This window comes from Gymnoscopelus braueri (genome assembly GCF_963280865.1).
Source record: "Gymnoscopelus braueri genome assembly, chromosome: 13".
NCBI lineage: Eukaryota > Metazoa > Chordata > Actinopteri > Myctophiformes > Myctophidae > Gymnoscopelus > Gymnoscopelus braueri.
Genome location: NC_137615.1, coordinates 29,580,491 through 29,600,490, shown reverse-complemented (window position 1 = coordinate 29,600,490; position 20,000 = coordinate 29,580,491). Strand labels below are relative to the sequence as shown.

General features: G+C 42.8%; 1 protein-coding gene across 1 annotated transcript in view; it reads right to left on the bottom strand.

The window, feature by feature from the left end:
• The window catches only part of cacna1ha (calcium channel, voltage-dependent, T type, alpha 1H subunit a), a 105,066-nt gene that overhangs the window by 9,851 nt on the left and 75,215 nt on the right, over positions 1-20,000 (bottom strand). Inside the window, exons 21-30 of the mRNA XM_080446564.1 lie at positions 19,877-20,000; positions 18,589-18,715; positions 17,729-17,854; positions 16,715-16,804; positions 15,115-15,328; positions 9,939-10,090; positions 8,832-8,941; positions 8,291-8,424; positions 7,900-7,970; positions 6,901-6,979 (exon numbers count right to left, since the gene is read on the bottom strand). The exon at positions 19,877-20,000 is cut by the window's right edge and continues 61 nt beyond it. Coding sequence (XP_080302690.1) covers positions 6,901-6,979; positions 7,900-7,970; positions 8,291-8,424; positions 8,832-8,941; positions 9,939-10,090; positions 15,115-15,328; positions 16,715-16,804; positions 17,729-17,854; positions 18,589-18,715; positions 19,877-20,000 — 1,227 coding nt within the window. The remainder of the gene's footprint in view (positions 1-6,900; positions 6,980-7,899; positions 7,971-8,290; positions 8,425-8,831; positions 8,942-9,938; positions 10,091-15,114; positions 15,329-16,714; positions 16,805-17,728; positions 17,855-18,588; positions 18,716-19,876) is intronic.

Below are 20,000 nucleotides of genomic sequence, written 5' to 3'. Positions count from 1 at the left end.
TGTGTGTGTGTGTGTGTGTGTGTGTGTGTGTGTGTGTGTGTGTGTGTGTGTGTGCGTGTGTCATCCTGAAAATATTTCACCCAGGGGAAGAGAACAGACCAGAATAGGATTACTGCTGGGGTACGATTTTGAGACACAAACAATAACATCAAAGCAATTCAATACAACTCTTAGCATTGAACAAGCGCTATAGTCACATGGTGCCAGCCTACAGAGCTGTTGCTACTTTCCACCAGCCCTCCCAGAGCTACAGTATAGGTTTAAACTCTGACACACGAGATCTCACCCTCGGGAACATGACTTCCCAGTGAAACAGTTCCCACAAATGTGAAACCTACACTATATCTGTCTGGCACTGAGGTCATTATCCAAACTTCTAATGCTTTCCTGTTGAAGGGGAAAGTTTAAAAATAAAATAAAATAAATAAATAAAATAAATGTATGGATGAAGAAATTGAAGACTGAAATATTCAGTTCCCTTGGCAAAGATGCCAGAAGTATGGGCTCTGCACTGAGCCGAGTATAGCTTTGAGTTGGCCCAGGCAGCCAAACAGAAAGCTTTAATATAAGCCTCACAGCTCTACAGCAAAGAAAACACGTGACGTGCACACTTGAATGTTAACAATGTGTTGCTCCAATGCCGCTTCTTTAAGATGTTGAATTACAATAACTTTTTAGTTAAAAGCTCATTCTTTGCAATTCAAAAAATTCAGCAAAAATAGCTGATCTACAAGCTCAGAGTTTAAGTGGTTAAAGCACTCTGTTTCTACTGAGAAATTTCATAGACATATCCAGTTAGAAGACAGTAACAAACACAATGTGAAATAGCCAGTAAAATGGTCTATAAATAATGGACAAGGACAAATGACCCAAGGTTTATAAAAAAAAAAACACCAATAAACAAAGAGAAAGCCATAATAAAATGTCAAGATGACAAACAAGACTGAACAAAAAGGGATTACAACCCAACTTGGAACTAATTCCTTTCTTTCCATGCCCAGAATAGCTTTTAAAGGTCACATACATCAAGTTAAAACAGGACTCTGAGGTCCCCAAAACATGCCTTTGAAGCTGTTTGCTGAAAATACCACCAGAGTTGGGCAAGATATAAGTTAAATAAGTTATAGTTACTAGTTACTTATTACTCTTTCAAAAAGTAATAATACAGTGTATAAATATATTATACAGTATATTACTATACGTTTTGCTACCCTGACCTGCATGTACAGTATGTCAAGAGAGAGGGCTTATCTCTGCCAAAAACGAATCGTGTAACTAAACACAGTAATGCTGTGTTAATTAGATTAATAACTGTAATCATAATGTATTACTGTTTTGGCAATTGTAATAAGTTACACTACTAGTTACTGGGGAAAGTAATAATATTACAGTAATATCTTACTTAGTGACGCGTTACTGGCCAACACTGATCATGCATTCTAGCACCCTTTGTCTTTTCTCAACAGGCAGAAACTGTGTTAGTAGATTTAAATGAAAATGAGCTACTGCTCTCCACTCTTGGGGGTTGAAAAGCAAAATGTGATTATTGCATTTGAACTTTCTCAAATAACAAATAATATAGATCCCTAGGCTCCCATAGCGCGGCGCTCTAAGGATGGCAATGCCGGTCAGTTCAAACTTGGGTCCTGGTGGGTGTAGCTAATGTAGCTGGGCGTTTAGATTCTTAGTCATTACTTTGGCGTTCTAACTTTGTGCAGGACAGCTTAGCTGGAGCCAAGTCTCCTCAGCATCCTGTAGCATCCATCTCTTCCAAGTCTGATCCTTTCTGCAGGGGTGATTCCAGGAAAACCCAGGGATAATTGCTTTAATGTAACTCAATGAACCCACTCATTAGACATGAAACCTCTAGAGGTCAAGCTTATGTAACTAGGACTAAACTCTCTCTCTCTCTCCGTGGCATGCTAGTTCATACACAGCAACATCTGGAGTGTTCATTTAATTTAAAATGGACCCATATGGGTCCATTTTTAACACTCTTCCAGTTAAAATAGCACCCAGGGTTTTACTGTGTAACGTAAGACCTTGACATCACACACTTGTGTAATTAATTGTTATCTTTGGCTTACTGAAACATGTACACTACAGTACAGAGGCAGTCCGCATCCAAAGGTCACATTCACAGACATCATATACGCTCCGAGTCCCAACAGACCTGGCCCCCATCAGGTCCTCTGTTCTGCTACCCCTTTCCCCCTGGTTCACCTCCTCAAATCCTCTTCCAAGCTTACATTACAAAAAGCACACTCCCTTCCCCTGTCCTGGCTCTCGCCTGAGAAAAGAAGCTTGAGCAAAAACTCCTGTCAAGCAGTGGTGTAAAGTAACTACCGTAAATTTCGGACTATAAGCCGCAACTTTTTTCCCATTTTTCGACCCTGCGGCTTATATAACGGTGCGGCTTATCTATGGATTTTTACAGCTAACGGCCACTAGGGGACCTCCTAAATCTATGGATTTTACACCCGCGGCTTATAGTCCAGTGCGGCTTATATATGTACAAATCATTCAATTTAGCTGCTGCGGCTTATACTCAGGTGCGGCTTATAGTGCGAAAATTACGGTAAGTACATTTACTCAAGTACTGTACTTAAGTAAAATTTGAGCAAAAACTTAAGTAAAACATTTGAGTACTTTTTCCACCACTGCTCCCCCTGTCCTGGCTCGCCCGCCTGAGAAGAGAAGCTTGAGCAAAAACTCCTGTTGAGACAACCCCTGCCTGCCTCCTCCCTTTGACCTCCACCTTCTGTCCCTGCTCCGCGGTTGTTGCTCCGACAGAACCTAGTCACTCCTGCTCTCCGGAGAGCAAAGCCAGTCTCTCCTGTCTCTCCTCCCCGAGGCAGCTCGCTGCTGTAACTATATTGTGAGCTATGGCAAAAGGCCTGGGTCACAGACCAGTCACATTAATGCCTGTTCCTATTCCTCCACCCGAATCACCCCCATCTCCTCTTCTACCCGAAACGCCACCTCCTCCGCCTCCAACCTGAAAAACCACCTTGTCCTCCAGTGGTGGGAAAAGTACTCAAATGTTTTACTTAAGTAAAAGTGTCAATACTGCAATACTCTGTTACAAGTAACAGTCTGGTATTCAAAGTATAAAAGTATTGGCATCAAATGTACTTAAAGTACCACAAGTAAAAGTACTCATTATGCAGAATGTCCCATTTCAAGTTTTCAAATGTATACAAATCTTTTGAAAATAGCAGATCTACAATCTCACAATGCGTCGCATTGTGACGCATTGTGAGGTTGTAGATCTGCTATTTTTAAATGGCAGAAATGGGCTGAAGAGGTTAATGTATGTATTGTAATAATAATCAAAATCTACAAACTAACTAGTAACTAAAGGTTTCAAATAATTGTAGTGGGGTAAAAGTACAATATTTGCCTCAGAGATGTAGTGGAGTAGTCGAGTAGAAGTAAAATTATTGAAAATTTGAAATACTCCACTAAAGTAAAAGAATACCTCAACATTGTACTTAAGTACATTACTTATGTAAATGTACTCAGTTACTTTACTTTACTCCACCTGACACACCAGCAGCTCAATCTCCTCCTGTCTGACTCAGTTTCCTTCCGTAAGAGCCTGGCCTGCCATTGAGAACTTCAGAATTCACATGCATATTTGCAGGTTTTCCCACTCTCCCTATCTCTCTACCTCCTCTCTCTCTTCCTGGCTCCTGGTAACCGTAGATGGTTAGGCCTCTGTGACTCAAGGTCTTCCCAACAATTAAGGGGGATGTGCATAAATCACAGAGCTCGAGGCCTCGTCTGCAACGCGGTACGAATCTGCCATCGTTATCACCAGCTGGTAGCCATCAGTTACAAGACATTATCCACTATTTGTGTGGAAGAAAGTAAGTCCCTTCTCTGCATCCCATCGCTACAGTCAAACCTATACAGTACAGTAAAACATCTCAAATCTTGATGATTCAGAGCCGAGCTCCAACTCATTAAATCCAAATCACACCCAGCTGGAGCCTATCACACTTGAAATAGGTTTTTATTCTCCTTGTAAAATATTATATTCAACAGGAGACCAATAGGGGGAACAAACACCAACGTTAAAGTATTCTGATTCAGTGAAATAAATCACAATAGAACAAGTGTAACACAGTCTATCTGGTGTGTATCTATATCTATGTGCATGGATATATTGTATAACAGAAAATGGGTTATGACCAGAAAAGTTGCTATCCAGAATCATGAGATGCATTATGTGTTATGTATTCATCTGGAGTGTCCATGAACAGAACTTGTTGATACTGTACAGTGAATGCCGCTCCACTACTTAAGAGTTGAAAAGGTTGCTGATGTAATATGAGTTACTGGAAATGTATAGCAGAAAATGAATACATATGAATACATATTACCCTCCAAGCCTGGGCTATCCATCCAACAAATTTAACCTGTGTCCGGAACATCATAGTATGTACTTACATACTAGAATAACAATACACCTTTCTTCGTATGACAGGAAGCAGCCCTGAGCCCTCTTACAAGCAGCACTAGGACAGGGCGCTGCGCTCGGGTGGCGCAGTGGTAAAGTCCATGCCCACCACCACGGAGGTTGTGGGTTCATAGGCTTTGTCGGGCGTCTATGCAAACACAATTGGCCTGAGTTCGGGGGAGGGTGATATTGGTCATTGCATGTACTCCTATGGGCTGGGGCGGCACCTGTCAACGGGGAGTGTTCGGCGGGAGGAGTAGGACGAAGGCTCTACGTCCTCCCGGTGGGGGCTCCTCACTGGCAGGTCAGTAGGATACAACAGCAGTGACGACACAGAAATGTGTGTGTGGAGGAATCAATTGGCATAACGACCAAATGACTACTGTAAATTGGGGAGAAAAAGGGGTAACAAATAATTGACACAAGGACAGAATAGAAAGGGATACAAACAAAGATGTCCACCTTCCCTTCAACTTTATCCCGCCTTCCTCCTGATACAGACGTCTTCAGCTGGAATAAGTTTTGCGGTTTTAAAAGTAAGCCAGCAGCTCAATGTGCGAGCCCACAGCAACATCTCAAAGTAAAGCCCTCTAGAGTCCCCGGAGGGTGCCGGCCAGCCAGCAAACCATGAGCATGGACTCACATCACTACACCCACCTCGTCGTACGTGTCAGGAGGACAAGAGAGGCTAACTGTACATAGTAAAATCCTCATGTGTTCATTTAACTCTTGATGCTACATACCGGTAATGTAACATGTTACATTTTGTACAGTCTCTAAGTTAATGGATAAATGAACACAGGGATTTTACTGTGTATTGTAAAAGTCCCTGAGAAAATCTCTATCCCATGGTATTATTTCATTCATTGCTTTTGTACACACAGCAGAAAATGACAGGAGCAGATAGGGGAGAGATAGAGAGAGAAAGAGAGGTATTTTGCAGTGGCTGGACGAACGCCAAAGCCATAATTGAAACTGGAAGGAATATCCTATCGGTACTGAGAGGAGAGGAATAATATCACACAGACATTCCTCCCCGTTTGTTCTGCAAAGAACAGAGTCCTACAGTAATAACATCTCTATGAGAGGAACATTTTTTTCATTACAGTTCTCGGTTTTGATGTTGTGCCCCCAGTTTAATCTGCACCCCCACCACCCCCGCCCTCTCTCTGTTCTATGAAAATGAGTTTGGTGGAGATGGGACTTTGAGGAGACAATATGCAAATGATTGTCATTGTGTCACACTTTTCCCGACTGGAATTGCATAAATCACTCCAGAGAGAGAGAGAGAGAGAGAGAGAGAGAGAGAGAGAGAGAGAGAGAGAGAGAGAGAGAGAGAGAGAGAGAGAGAGAGAGAGAGAGAGAGAGAGAGAGAGAGAGAGAGAGAGAGAGATTGTTCTGTTTTAATTGTACATACATGTACAAGTTTTGATTTAATTGCTTTGGCAATGTAAACATATGTTTCCCATCCATGCCAATAGATGGGTTTTTCAGCCATGCTCTAGGGTGGTACCATTGCTCCCAAAACATTCTAACTGTAAATTCTAACTTTGTATACTGTGCCAAGCCCAATAGTTAAGGCAATATTCCCAATAATCTGTTTAATGTAATGCTTTTAAAAACACACTTTTCATTGTCCATTAAGCTCATTATTGATCTTACTTTGGAATACTCAGAATACAGTTTTTAGCTGAGTTGAACTTTTCAGTTTTGATTATAACCAATGTAATGACAGCCCTTTTGTTGTTTTTAAGTCATAAACAGGTTAGGAACGCACCAATAATGATAATAATACTACAACAACATTATGAATAGACAATGATATGGTGCAGTAGACTTGGATAACGGATATAGTGCATGCATACAGAATGAACACAGGGGATAGGTCATGTTTATCATGCAGTGTGTGAGCTGCCTGGATGCTGCAGAACGTTTGCATTAGGGGTCTGTGTTAGGGGTGGCAGGTTCCTTCATTCATGTTGATGTAACAATACAGAAAGCCCCTTTGAACTGAATTGAATTGAATTGAATTGAACTGAGAGAGAGCGAGAGAACGAGAGAGAGAGAGAGAGAGAGCGAGAGAAACAGAGAGACAGAGAGACAGACAGAGAGAAACAGAGAGAGAGAGAGAATAATAGAGAAAGAAAATCACAGAGAAAGGGATTGATAAAAGAGAAATTGCTTGTAAAGTACCATGCCTGTGGTGATAACAAGGAAATGTGTGTACTTGTGAGTGCATTTGTGCGTATACATGAGTGTGTGTGTGTGTGTGTGTGTGTGTGTATGTGTGTGTGTGTGTGTGTGTGTGTGTGTGTGTGTGTGTGTGTGTGTGTGTGTGTGTGTGTGTGTGTGTGCATGTGTGCATGTGCGTGCGTGTGTGTACATGCATATTATGTATGCCTCTGTTTGTGTATTTTGCTGGTAGTGTGACTGACCCAGTCTGCCGAATAGCTCCACTCCCAGTGCTGCATAGATGAAGAACAGCAACATGAACAGAAGGCCCAGGTTCCCCACCTAGAGGCAACGCACACGCACACACACACACACACACACACACACACACACACACACACACACACACACACACACACACACACACACACACACAGGTTAAATCCAATAAATCAAGACCCTGGTGGATGGAAGGCAACTGTGATTGATTTTGTTTAATTTATTTTATTCACACTCTATTTAACGAGGCACAGTCGGTCCCCAAAAGACAGTGTTAACTGTTAAGACCCTTTTCTGGATGTAAACATGTTCATGTTCTGGTCCATGATCAATTCTTCCCTACTGCCCTTCAGAAACATCTCTCCTGTGCCTCGTTATGTGCTCTCTCTCCGGCTTAGCGTTTTGACGCAGAACCAAACAAAGCTGCCCTGCGTGTGGTGTCTGCTTTTACATGCACGCCTGTGTTACGGAATCAGAGCGTCTAGTGTTACACTATGATGTTTAAAACCCATTAAGACCTGAGGCCGATTCTACAAATACTTTCCAAATCAGTAGTTTAAAAATGTTCAAAAACAGTAGATCTACAAGCTCACAGTGCGCGCTGCGAGCTTGTAGATCTGCTGTTTTTGAATAGCCAATGCTAAAATAAAAAATGACACAGATGTTTTCCCGGTTTTAATGGGTATCTTAACCCATTAAAACCGGGAAAACATCTGTGTCATTTTTTATTTAGCGGTTGTCGCCTGTACAAATACCGACACAAGATGGACTGACAACATAGCACACAACAGTCACAAAAGCTCCAGTCCCGAAGCATTTTCCTTCACTGAGCGACATAAAGGCTGTTTTAGTAGAGAATGCCTAAAGTTGTATAACCAACTCAGTCATGTTGGTGACACAGGTGCAGCAAAACTATAGAATGCTATTCAAAAGATCAGTGATATAAAATATGGCATAAAACAAACTTTTGTTTAGTTGTTTACCTGAGGCAGTGCCTGCATGACAGTGTCTAGCAGAGCTCTCATACCAGTGGCCATCTTCAACAGCTTCAACACTGACAACAAATGAAAACACACTTAATCACTTAAGCCCTATACAGTACTTTGTCATTTGACAAAAAGCTAAAATATTTACAAGTTAGGCAGTTTGGCTGTGTGGAGGAGAATGTGCAGTATGTACCCTTAGGTGCCCATGAACTGTCTAACACCATTACATTGGTTTCCCTGTAAATGTGTGAATTCAAATAAAGAATTAAAATGTGTGTGTGTGTGTGTGTGTGTGTGTGTGTGTGTGTGTGTGTGTGTGTGTGTGTGTGTGTGTGTGTGTGTGTGTGTGTGTGTGTGTGTGTGTGTGTGTGTGTGTGTGTGTGTGTACCTCGTGCTATCCTGAGAACTCTCATGATTCTGATGATAGTAGGGTTGATGGGCAGGGCGGCGTTCATCTTCAGCTCCTCCAGGGTGATGCCCATGATGGACAACGCTACGATGGCCAAGTCCAGCTGGTTCCACCTACACACGCGCGCGCACACGCACACACACACACACACACACACACACACACACACACACACACACACACACACACACACACACACGCACAAACCAATCCATAATATTATACATTAAACATACAATTATTATATCAGTTGCTGTAGCGGTCCCTCATTTGCTTTGTTCGTTTTTAATGTAAGTGTTTTAATGACTTCATGTGTTTAACATATAACGATACATCATAATTGATCAGTTAATGTATGTTTTGTATTTATAATCAAAATCTGTAATGTAAATTTGAGATGAAAGCTGTCAAATAATACTGAAAACGTAATACTACAGTAATGCAAAAGGTCCTCAAAATGTTTAGTTAAGTAGAGTACTAGAATAAATGTACTTGGTTACTTTCCACGGCTGACTCTTACCTGTCCTTGAAGAACCGGTGCAGCCCAAAAGCCACCAGCTTCAGCAGCGCCTCGATGACGAAGATACAGGTGAAGACGTAGTTACAGTACTTCAGCACCTCCTCCAGATACTGTACACACACACACACACACACACACACACACACACACACACACACACACACACACACACACACACACACACACACACACACACACACACACACACACACACACAGAATACTAATGTAACCAAATGGACCCTTACATTTGTACAAACGGCCTGATAGGACTAGGCATTTCGAGTTTTGGTTTAGGGGTTAAGATTGGAGTTATGCCTGATTTTATACTTACTGATTTATACATTTGACACCCTTTGTCACCACAAACATAGGAAGATAAATAGTGGGCCCGAACAGTTGGCATAACCGTCTGGGTACCTAGGCTGGCAATCTGGGAACCCATCGCCAAATGAAAAGGAAAAACAGCGCCCTCTGCTGTTTTTGACTATCTCAGTTGGCTCTGGGAGGAAGTTGACGTAGCAAGGAAACCGGGGTTTTGGTCTGCCTTCAGCGCATCACTTCCGGTGGTGCGACTATGTTTTCATTCCCACTAACAATATTTCTACACAGAACACTAACACCACTTCTCCCAGAGAACATGGATCGTTTTGGTTATAAGCCCACTTGTTTCTATGATGAAAGAGTAAGTTAAAATGTGAATATCTTTCCGTGGTTTTGTCTGCTCCGCGGACGCTATTGTTAAATTAGTTTCGGTTTGTTTTGAGTGGGGAAGGATTGACGGACACGTGAATCCCGCCCACTACATTTGATTGGGTAAAGCTCGGCCTGCTTCCTGATCTGAAGGCACGCCCACTTGTAGGCCAGTGCGTACGCGATATGATGAACCCCCCCGACAGATTCAAACGCAGAGCAGAATCTGTTCTTGAGAGATTACCTAGGCTGGTAATCCAGCCTGACGGCGTGTCGCGGGTTCAACTCCCGATCCCGACGGCCTTTGCTGCGTGTCACCCCCCCCCCCCCCCCATCTCTCTCTCTCACCATTTCCTGTCAGCCTACTACTATCAATAAAATACATCTTTAGGAAGATAAATAGTGTGTGCCTCACCTGTGGTTGATTGTAGTGTTCCATGCTCATGGTGACCACGTTGATGCAGATGATGATGGTGATGAAGAGGTCCAGGTAGTGACTGGTACACAGTGTGTGGATGTGCAGACGCAAGGGCATGTAGTCGGCATAGTACGGTCTCTGCTGGGCCTCTGAAACACACCACGACACACACACACACACACACAAACACACACACACACACACACACACAAACACAGATATACACCCACACAAGGACATACAGACACAAAACACAGACACAAAGACACCACCCAAAGACACACACACACACACACACACACAAGACAGAGAGACAAGCACACAGATCGACACACAGTGAGCCAGTACAAGGAAAGAGCACGTACACAGACACAGACACACACACAGAGTGCGAGTGTGAGTGACTGTCATTGAAATCTTGTCAGAACACCCTGATGAGTGGCATGTTCAAACGCACCACACAGAGGGTCACAGGCTGAGGACATGGTGTGTGTGTGTGTGTGCGTGTGTGTGTGTGTGTGTGTTTGCGCGTCTGTCTGTCTCTCTGTGTTGTAGACACACAGTGTGTCTACTGTATGTGTCTATGGTCACACTTATCATTTCAATGTGTACGTTTTTAATTAGCCAGTCATGTCTAGTAGGTCAGGGCGCTCTGGAGAGCTTCCATTGTAATTTAACTCATTAAGACCTGAGAAGATTCTTAAAAATGTTTTCTAAATACTAACAGTTAAAAAAAAAAAAAAAAAAAAAAAAGTCCAAGATTTTTCAAAAATAGCAGATATACAAGCGCATAGCGCGGCACTCGGTGCCGCGCTATGCGCTTGTATATCTGCTATTTTTTAATAGCCAAAGAAATCTAAAGTGACACAGATGCGTTCCAGGTCTTAATGGGCTAATGAGCCTGTAGACATTTTGAAACAAGTCGAGGTTCGCACTGTCATTAGAATTCCGTGTGGGCCGCAGGCAATCCAGAAACAATGTACAAACGAGCCATTTAAATAACGATGGTGGGGAGCCTCGCACAGGAATAGAATCCTTTGGAAAAGAGACCACAAGAGATCTTTCTGGTGTAGAGATTTAATCGATAAACACCCATCAGATCCTTGTGAACATCACTGGAATGATGAGTGTGAGCAACTCTGCAGCGTGTATGATCTTCTTTGTATAATGGAGACCAGGGTCTGCTCAATGTCAGCTTATTCAGTTCAGATGTGAAAGGTTCTGCACTTCACCTCATTATGAATGTTGCATATCGTTGATGTCGGGTGGAAACCTCATGTCAAAACATTTGACTTTTCAGGATTCCAATTAAAAAATAGCAAAAATAGCAGATCTACAAGCTAAAAGAAAACATAAAAAGTTAACATATGGAGATAAGAGGTCTTTTGCCTGATACCAATGACATTTTCTAACTCAACTTTAGCTTTTTATGTTAATGACTTGACTGTTGATGGAAATTCATTTGCTGACCTGAATAAGCTGAAAGTAAATTGACCCTTAACTCCTAAGTCCTAAACCTTTAGGAGCTACAGTATGTGTTTGTTTGAGTGAAACTGCATTACTGTAAAATATTTGAATGCAAATAGTATCTTATCTTGTATACGTTTGTGTGTATGTATACTGTACATGTATACTGTATGCTGTGTGGTTGTGTGTTTATGTGTGTGTGTGTGTGTGTGTGTGTGTGTGTGTGTGTGTGTGTGTGTGTGTGTGTGTGTGTGTGTGTGTGTGTGTGTGTGTGTGTGTGTGTGTGTGTGTGTGTGTGTGTGTGTGTGTGTGTGTATATTCATTGTGTGTGTCAGTGTGTGACCCTCCTGTGCAGTGCACCATGCCCAGTTGTCCATAGCATGCTGACGTGCCCTCATGTAAACATGACCGTCTATGGCTGAATATACTCAAGTAAAGTCTTTAACGTTAACACAAACTATTGTCCTGGACAAACTCTGTTATCATTTTCTATTATTTCTCCCTTAAAATCCTCTTGGAAACTTTAAAAACAAATGAATGGCCTAAACAACATGATCTTGTAGATTACTAAAGATTTTCTTTCCCTTATTTTTAATGGGACTGAGCCTCGTGCCTCCATCGCCTTATTTTTTACATTAATAGTAAGCGATGTAGAACGACTCAATTTTGTGATTGGAAGCTGTGAGATGACAGTGAAGCTGAACGCACAACTGAGCAGCTGTTCTTTCCACTCACTTCAACGATTTCAACCCTAAGGAATTCATCCCAACGGTCTCTAAAAGTTTCTTATATAGATGTGAATAAATATCTTATTTTTTCTTCAGGCACTCCGCTCTGCATCATGCCCAACAACGCCCCTTAGCTGTTCTTAAATCACTGTGAACCACGGCCACGGCAATGAGCCCTTATTCCCTTCATCTCATGTCCTCTCCTCAAAGCAGTCAAAAGCTATTTCATTTTGACCCGTATGAGGTCAAAGTTTCTGCAACACTGCATTTTTGGGACCAAATTAGTTATACGTGATCTTGCGGGTCATATTACAAAGTACTTGGCTTCCAGAATTAGTGGATATATGGCATATATCTATGCCATATATCATGAACTCAACATGCAATAAACCCCAAATTTGAATGGTATGTTGAGGGGCCTCTGTAGAGCCCACCCCCAAAAGTGCCTTCTCTTCTGATGCCACAATTGCGAAAATGTTATCTGTATGTCGTAAAAACTATTTTTTCCCCTCAAATACTTTATGTCATGACAGCTGCAACCCACGACTTGCGTCGGGACACTTGCAACTTCTCAAAATTGCACATTTCTAGTTGATTTAATCTCTCTCTGTCAGTCACATACTGCTGGTACCCAAGGGGATGCATTATGCATTTATGGATTTGATTCTAAAATCTAATCTTTGCCATTATCACTACAGTTTTCCTGTGTAGGACAAGATACTTACTGTAGCATGAAAAAAGGTAAACAGGACATTTGATATAATAAACACTGTCTCCTGTGAGATTAAATGATTTGAGTCCCACAGCGTTACCTTCCAGATGAAGGAACAGAACACCTGCTGAATAAATAAACAGTCTCAGACTATTGAGATGCAACCTGGGACAAACACCTACAGTATGTGCTATCCTCATCTCACCAAACGTTGCCTTCTATTGCAAACGTGTGATCAACGTGCGCCCAATATTTTTCGTTCCCATCTCAAGCAGTGTACTCATGATTAGTTTTGTTCCTCTCACTTGTGTTTCTGAGCGTAGCAGCCTGCTACATTCATACTCCTAAGTCTGCCATTCAAAGTAAGTCGTCGATTTTTCTATCAGATTTTCTTTTTACACAACTCCAGCAGCACAGACAGACATCATTTTGTTCACAAAATCAATTAATTTTTTCCCCCCTTCTCTTTTGACGGCTGTTTTTTTCCCAATTTATTCTGATGTCTTTGTGCCTAGCACTCAATATACCTGCTATATTTCTGAGTCTGCCAGTCAAAGCATGTTTACAGGTAAAATCTGCTTACCACCCGTTTTGAGAGACACCTCAATGTCAGGAGTTGTACATGCATTCAGGGGAGGAGGTGTTTGGGTTAGTGGAGGTGAGGGTGGTGGTGGTGGTGGTGGATGGGGGTGTGGGGGGCGGGGTGTCATTCACATTCAATGGATTCAATTAATAATAATCAAGCCTGATTTATACTTCGCTGCACGCCGGTGTCACAGATCTACCCCCAAATTTGTTTTTGAAAAGCAGATCGTCCGACGAGCAGCACCGCCATACGGCGGAGCATAAATGAAGCATCAGTTTCCCTCGACTCATTCAGGGATGCATTCAAACGGACTAGCCTTCACATGCAGAACTGTGTTCCTAAACACCTTCCCTAACATCTGAGCTGAGACTAGGTTTGTTGGAACAATGGCACTTTGTGTGGAAGATATAATCAAGATCAGCATTTGGGTTAAGAAGATTGGCAAGGATGTAGGCCAAGGACTAACAGTGTTATTATTATTATGCAGTTGTGGACTTGGTCTAAAGTGAGCATACGCTGCAAAATCCTGAGTTTGAATTGAACTCCTATGGTGTCAAATGGGTAAGTTAAATCAACACTCAGCATTTTACTGTGTAGTGTCTACTTTGGGTCTATGGAGGGTTTCAGGGAACAATGTGTTAGGACTTAGGGTAGTATAGCTACAGAGTGATTGGTTAGGTAGGGCCTCCTTGCTTTCGTTACTCATGCAGTGTGTGTGTGTGTGTGTGTGTGTGTGTGTGTGTGTGTGTGTGTGTGTGTGTGTGTGTGTGTGTGTGTGTGTGTGTGTGTGTGTGTGTGTGTGTGTGTGTGTGTGTGTGTGTGTGTGTGTGTGTGTGTGTGTGTGTGTGTGTGTGCGCGCGTGCGCGCGCGCGTGTGTGTGTGTGTGTGCCAAGGTTATAATAGTTTTGGATTTTTCATTTTAGTTTAGTCTTAGTTTGTTTTTAATATTTTGTTTTCTAATTCAGTTAGTTTTAGTTAGTTTTAATTAGTTTTCAGAGCGGATTTGCTAGTTTTTATTAGTTTTGATTTGTCGGTTATACGGTTATTTGTCAGGTGCAGGAATGAAAAGGTAAGTATTGTGTAATAAAACCGTAACAAAAGATAGCACTTAAAAATGTATTCAGTTACAGATGAACCACCAACCGCATCCACAAACAACTGTTATAAATAAACGAAAACTAAGGGCTAATTTTGTCTATAATTTCAGTTTGTTTTAGTTAGTTTTGTAAACACACAATACAGTCTCAGTTAGTTGTCGTTTATTTATTTTTATTCTAGTTTTTATTTAATTCAGTTACCGAGAATGTTTGTTCAATTTTAGTTTTCGTTATTTGGTTAGTTTTCTTTAACTATAATAACCTTGGTGTGTGTGTGTGTGTGTGTGTGCGTGCGTGCGTGCCCGTGTGTGTGTGTGTAACAGTGGGGAGCTGGGAAGGGCTGCAGTCATGCAGAGCATGCATCAGACTGGCATAGCCCACGGCGTCACTCGCCGATCAACACTCTCTGCACGTGAGCCAGCCAGTCTCTCCCTGCTCTTCTTTTCCTCTATCTTCCTCTTGTGTTGCCTTACATTTTGTGTTATCAATCACTCTTTCTTATCTCTGTCTCTCTCTCTCTCTCTCTCTGTGGGTTTGGCAGGCTCTGAAAGGCAGGCAGTGCTCAGAAAAATAGACTACCGACCAGCCCCTTCATTCGCCTTACTCCTGCGTTTTTTCTCCATCATTTTCTGCCGCTTCTCCTCCCGCAGGCGAGACTCCTCCTCCTCCTGGTCCTGCCGGCACTTGTGGAAGTTCTCCACCACCACGCCCACGAACATGTTGAGCACGAAGAAGCTGACGATGAGCAGGAAGGAGATGAAGTAGAGGAGCATCCAGGGGTTGTGGTTCCTCACCGGCTGGAGGAGAGGAGAGGAGAGGGGAGGGGAGGGGAGGGGAGGAGAGGAGAGGAGAGGAGAGGAGAGGAGAGGAGAGGAGAGGAGAGGAGAGGAGAGGAGAGGAGAGGAGAGGAGGAGTTTAACCCTTAATTCACTTTGTGTTGGCATTTTCATTCGAGGGGACAAAATCTACACGCATTAATATCTAAACTACAATTGACCCATTCAATCCGGGAACGCATCTACAAATGTCTTCTAACTACACTATACTGCCTCCCCCTGGCCAGCAGGGGCGCCTGATGGAGGGGAAAGGAACTGGTTGGAATAACGTGTTCCTTCCACGCGCTACGTCCAATCAGGGAAACTCTCCCCTGTCAGGTGATAAGACGGTCAGTTGGCTCTCATGCATTGAAGGAGGCATGAGCTCGGCCCTGGCCTCCCTAGGTTGGCAGAGGGAAGGTAGTGCCCAGGATTACATAGACAATTGGCACTGGGTGTAAAGAATGGGGTTACAAAATCGTGGGATAAAATTTGTCTTCTAAATCCTAAAAAAAATGGATGTTGTTGCTATAATATCAGTGGTTCTCAAACTTTATTCATGTCAAGGACCCCCAAAATGAATTTGGCCGCAGACCGCCCATCTGAAAATATTTTTACACCCCCCAGAAGCAAAGATTTGAGTTACAAATGTTCGCTTAAAAAAATATATATTCAAAGATTTGCACAAATGTTCAAGATTTTTCAAAAATAGCGCGGCACTCAGTGCTGTGCTATGAGCTTGTATATCTGCTATTTTTGAATAGCCAAAGTATAAAATAATGGCTATAGCTAAAATCTAAAATGACACAGATGCATTCCCGGTTAAAAAGCTGTGTCAGGCTTGTGTCATAGTTTGTGATCATCAGCGTAGCTGTGGACATTGATGCTGTGATTCTCCTGAGGGGCAGCACGTAGAGACATTGCCATATATGTTGGAAGTATATTCCCCAAAGTGCCATGTACAATTCTATGCAGGTTAGATAAGACATGAATCAATTAAGAACAGTACTGGAGAGGCCAACCAGATTGTACAGTCTTTCTGAAAGTCTTCCTTAGGGCATAACGTTAACAACTGCTTTGAAGAAAGGCGATTGGATTGAGAGAGCATATCAAGGGCTTCAGTTGAATCGTTCTATTTTACTCAACATCTCAGCGACGCTGGACAAAAGTCTCAATGTTTCCTCATATGGTGTAGCGTGGGTTCTACTATCGAAAGAGGCCATAATGGCAGTGGTCTTAATTGTGTCTGTACAACTCAGGTGACAGTGTGGTCTAAATTAAATTCATAAATATATATATTTTGTTTTCTTCTGGCGGCCATGTGAGCTTGGCAGGTGTTTGTGACTGTGGATACAGTATGTACGGTACCTGCTGATCCACTGCTACTGCATCTAGTCCATCATACATGATGTTCACCCAGCCATCCTTACAGGACAGCACAAACAGAGACATCAGAGCCTGGGTGGGGGAAGAAAAAAAAACACACACAAACACACAGTAAGATAACGTTTTACCAATTCTCAGGGGGATAGTAAATCACTTAAATAAAACCAGTGGGCCAGAAAGAGATAATTTAACTCTGGCACTCTGGAGTTCAATTAACGGTTTTGCTGTGTAGAATAAGTTTAGTGTTTGTAAGAGTGTCTACTGTCTAGTAAAATCCATAGAAACAGTTAACTCTCACTCCGTTTTATGCTTGGCTAAGATGCCTGTGCATTCTGCCTGTTGAAATTGAAAGTATGAAATTCTATAACTCTTTCATGGTAGCTGCTATATGGAGGTCTTCACCCCTGTCCCAATATCAATATGCCCAATGGTATATTGCAATAGAAACATTTATGGTTTGTTGACATACAGTACTGCATGATTATCTTACTGCAGTATGTTTTCAGCACTTAAGTGAGTCATACAGTAGGCTATTCTTTGTCAATTGCACATCGTGCACTCACTCACACACACGTGCACTCACTCACACACACACACACACACACACACACACACACACACACACACACACACACACACACACACACACACACACACACACACACACACACACACACACACACACACACACACACACACACACACACACACATCAAGGCTGATACAATATCAAATGCATAAGCCTGCTGACTAGGAAAGGCATGCTTTAGGTGTTTGGGTTACAGTCATGATTAAGAGGCTCATTTAAGAGGAGTTGACCACAAATGAATCCCCCAACAGTCATTATTGAGGGATTCTGTTTGCGGAAAGTCAATTAAATACATTAAGCTATAATGAGATTAATGTCCTATACTTGGGACGTGAATCCAGGTGTCTTAGCTGAGCTAAGACAGAAAGCCTGATTGGGCTCTCTCTCTCTCTCTCTCTCTCACCCACCTGACCCAGGTTGTCAAAGTTGTACTTTCGTCGTATCCACCGGAAGTTGGCCAGGAGGCAGTCAGACTTGTTGGTGACGTTCCTGGTGTCCATACCCTCACAGTGAAAAAACTTCCCTTTAAATAGCTGAATGGAGAGAGAGAGAGAGAGAGAGAGAGAGAGAGAGAGAGAGAGAGACGTGGATCATTTACATTTGTTGACTATAGCGTTCATGCCATTTACTCTGATCTTGCACAGTAAGTATTTACTCTCGGTTGTAGGACGGTGTCGCGCGCTGAAAATAGCTCACAACATGTCGCATCCGCAGCGCGTTGTGAGCTCGTACGTATGCTATTTTCGACATGGAGCACCGCCGTGCGACGAAGTATGAATCGGGCTTAAGAGTGACTGCTAAATTCCTAAATTGTAATTGTAAAATTGTAGGCTACTTGAAATGGCTGGCATGCTAAATTAATCCCCATCTTTGATCCTAAGCAAAGCCCTGCTGTGAGCATGACTCATTCTAAACCTCAGGGCTAGCACTTATGCTCTGGGGTTTCACTGCGGAATTGTATTATAAAATACTAATTGTAAAGAGGTTCTACAATCCATTTAGCCTACGGTTAGGTGAAATGAGTGGATACAAATTCACAGCCGAAAACGAGAGCACTTCGTAATGTTTTCCATGAGTGTGATAAGTAGGCAACTTGGGAGAAATACTAGCGCGCGCGCGCGTGTGTGTGTGTGTGTGTGTGTGTGTGTGTGTGTGTGTGTGTGTGTGTGTGTGTGTGTGTGTGTGTGTGTGTGTGTGTGTGTGTGTGTGTGTGTGTGTGTGTGTGTGTGTGTGTGTGTGTGCGTGTGTGCGTGCGTGTGTGTGTTACCTGCACTCCCAGGATGCCAAACACAATGAAGAAGGCGCAGCAGATGAGGACAATGTTGCCGATGGGTCTGAGAGAGGTGATGAGAGTCTCAACAACCAGCTTCAACCCCGGAGCTCTACTGATGACCCTGCAACACACACACACACACACGCGTACACATGAGCACACGCACGCACGCACGCACGCACGCACGCACGCACGCACGCACGCACGCACGCACGCACGCACGCACACACACACACACACACACACACACACACACACACACACACACACACACACACACACACTTCATGTAAATATACAGATTAATGCAATACACACAGGCAAAATAAGAAATATACATAGAAATAAAGGACAGCCTGCAAGCAGACATGAATATAAATATGTAATAAAGTGGATGCTTAAAGGCATATTTAAGTTGATGAACTATAGCACGTTGACTGTGTTGTTAATGCGTCATGATTTATGAGTGGTGAGCCCACCTGCTATGTGCACACCCAGGCTGCACTTGGTACGTAGCGGATCTGTTCCGTTCTCGGAAGTCGCAACCGTACGCTGCCACTATAATCAATGAAACCGGCTACTCCGAGCACAATGTCTCACATTTTACCGCGTGTTCACAGCTGGTGCGCAGCCCTTTTACACTGTATTATTGTGCTATAAAAAGTATATAAATGGTTGTAGTGTATATTTAGTGCATATTAAAGCATGAAAGCCCATAAAAGTCGTGGTCAGAAGCGCTCCTCGCAGTAGAATCTCTTGAGGGAGAGTGAGTGGAGGCAATACGGGTACATCACTCACCAGGGAAGGAATGAGGGGATTAAATATCAATATAAAACGGGTAAACTATTTATAGTAGTGGTAATGAAATGTCCACTTTGCACAGCTGAATGAAATCGATGCGTCAGGTGCGTTGGTGGAGTATGTAAATGGTGCGTGTACACAGATAATGAACACCGATCAAAGAATAAATAACCCAATCGATCGACTTATTTATTTTCTTTATGGAGCAAGTGAAGATAGTTTCTTTTATTATTTAACCTGTTGATGTAAAACTTTGGATTGTATAAATAAATAATATATATGCAATCAATGATGATGCAATCAAGTACGCATGCTTGGATTTTGGATTTTGGAAATCATTTTGGCGGGTCACGTCCTGAAAAGGTTGAGAGCCACTGCTGCACACGACTGTAACACACGCCGAACGCTGTTGTTGAAGCCGTTAAACATCTCAGTGCTGCTTCTGTTCCGCTACACAGCGCGGCCCGGGGCGTGAGCGTACCTGAGTGGGCGCAGTGTCCGTAACAGCCGCAGGACTCTGAGGATCCCCAGGATCCTGTTTCCTCCTCTGTACGCCATAGACACCATGATGTCAACCAGTGACACAAACACCAGCAGCCCGTCCA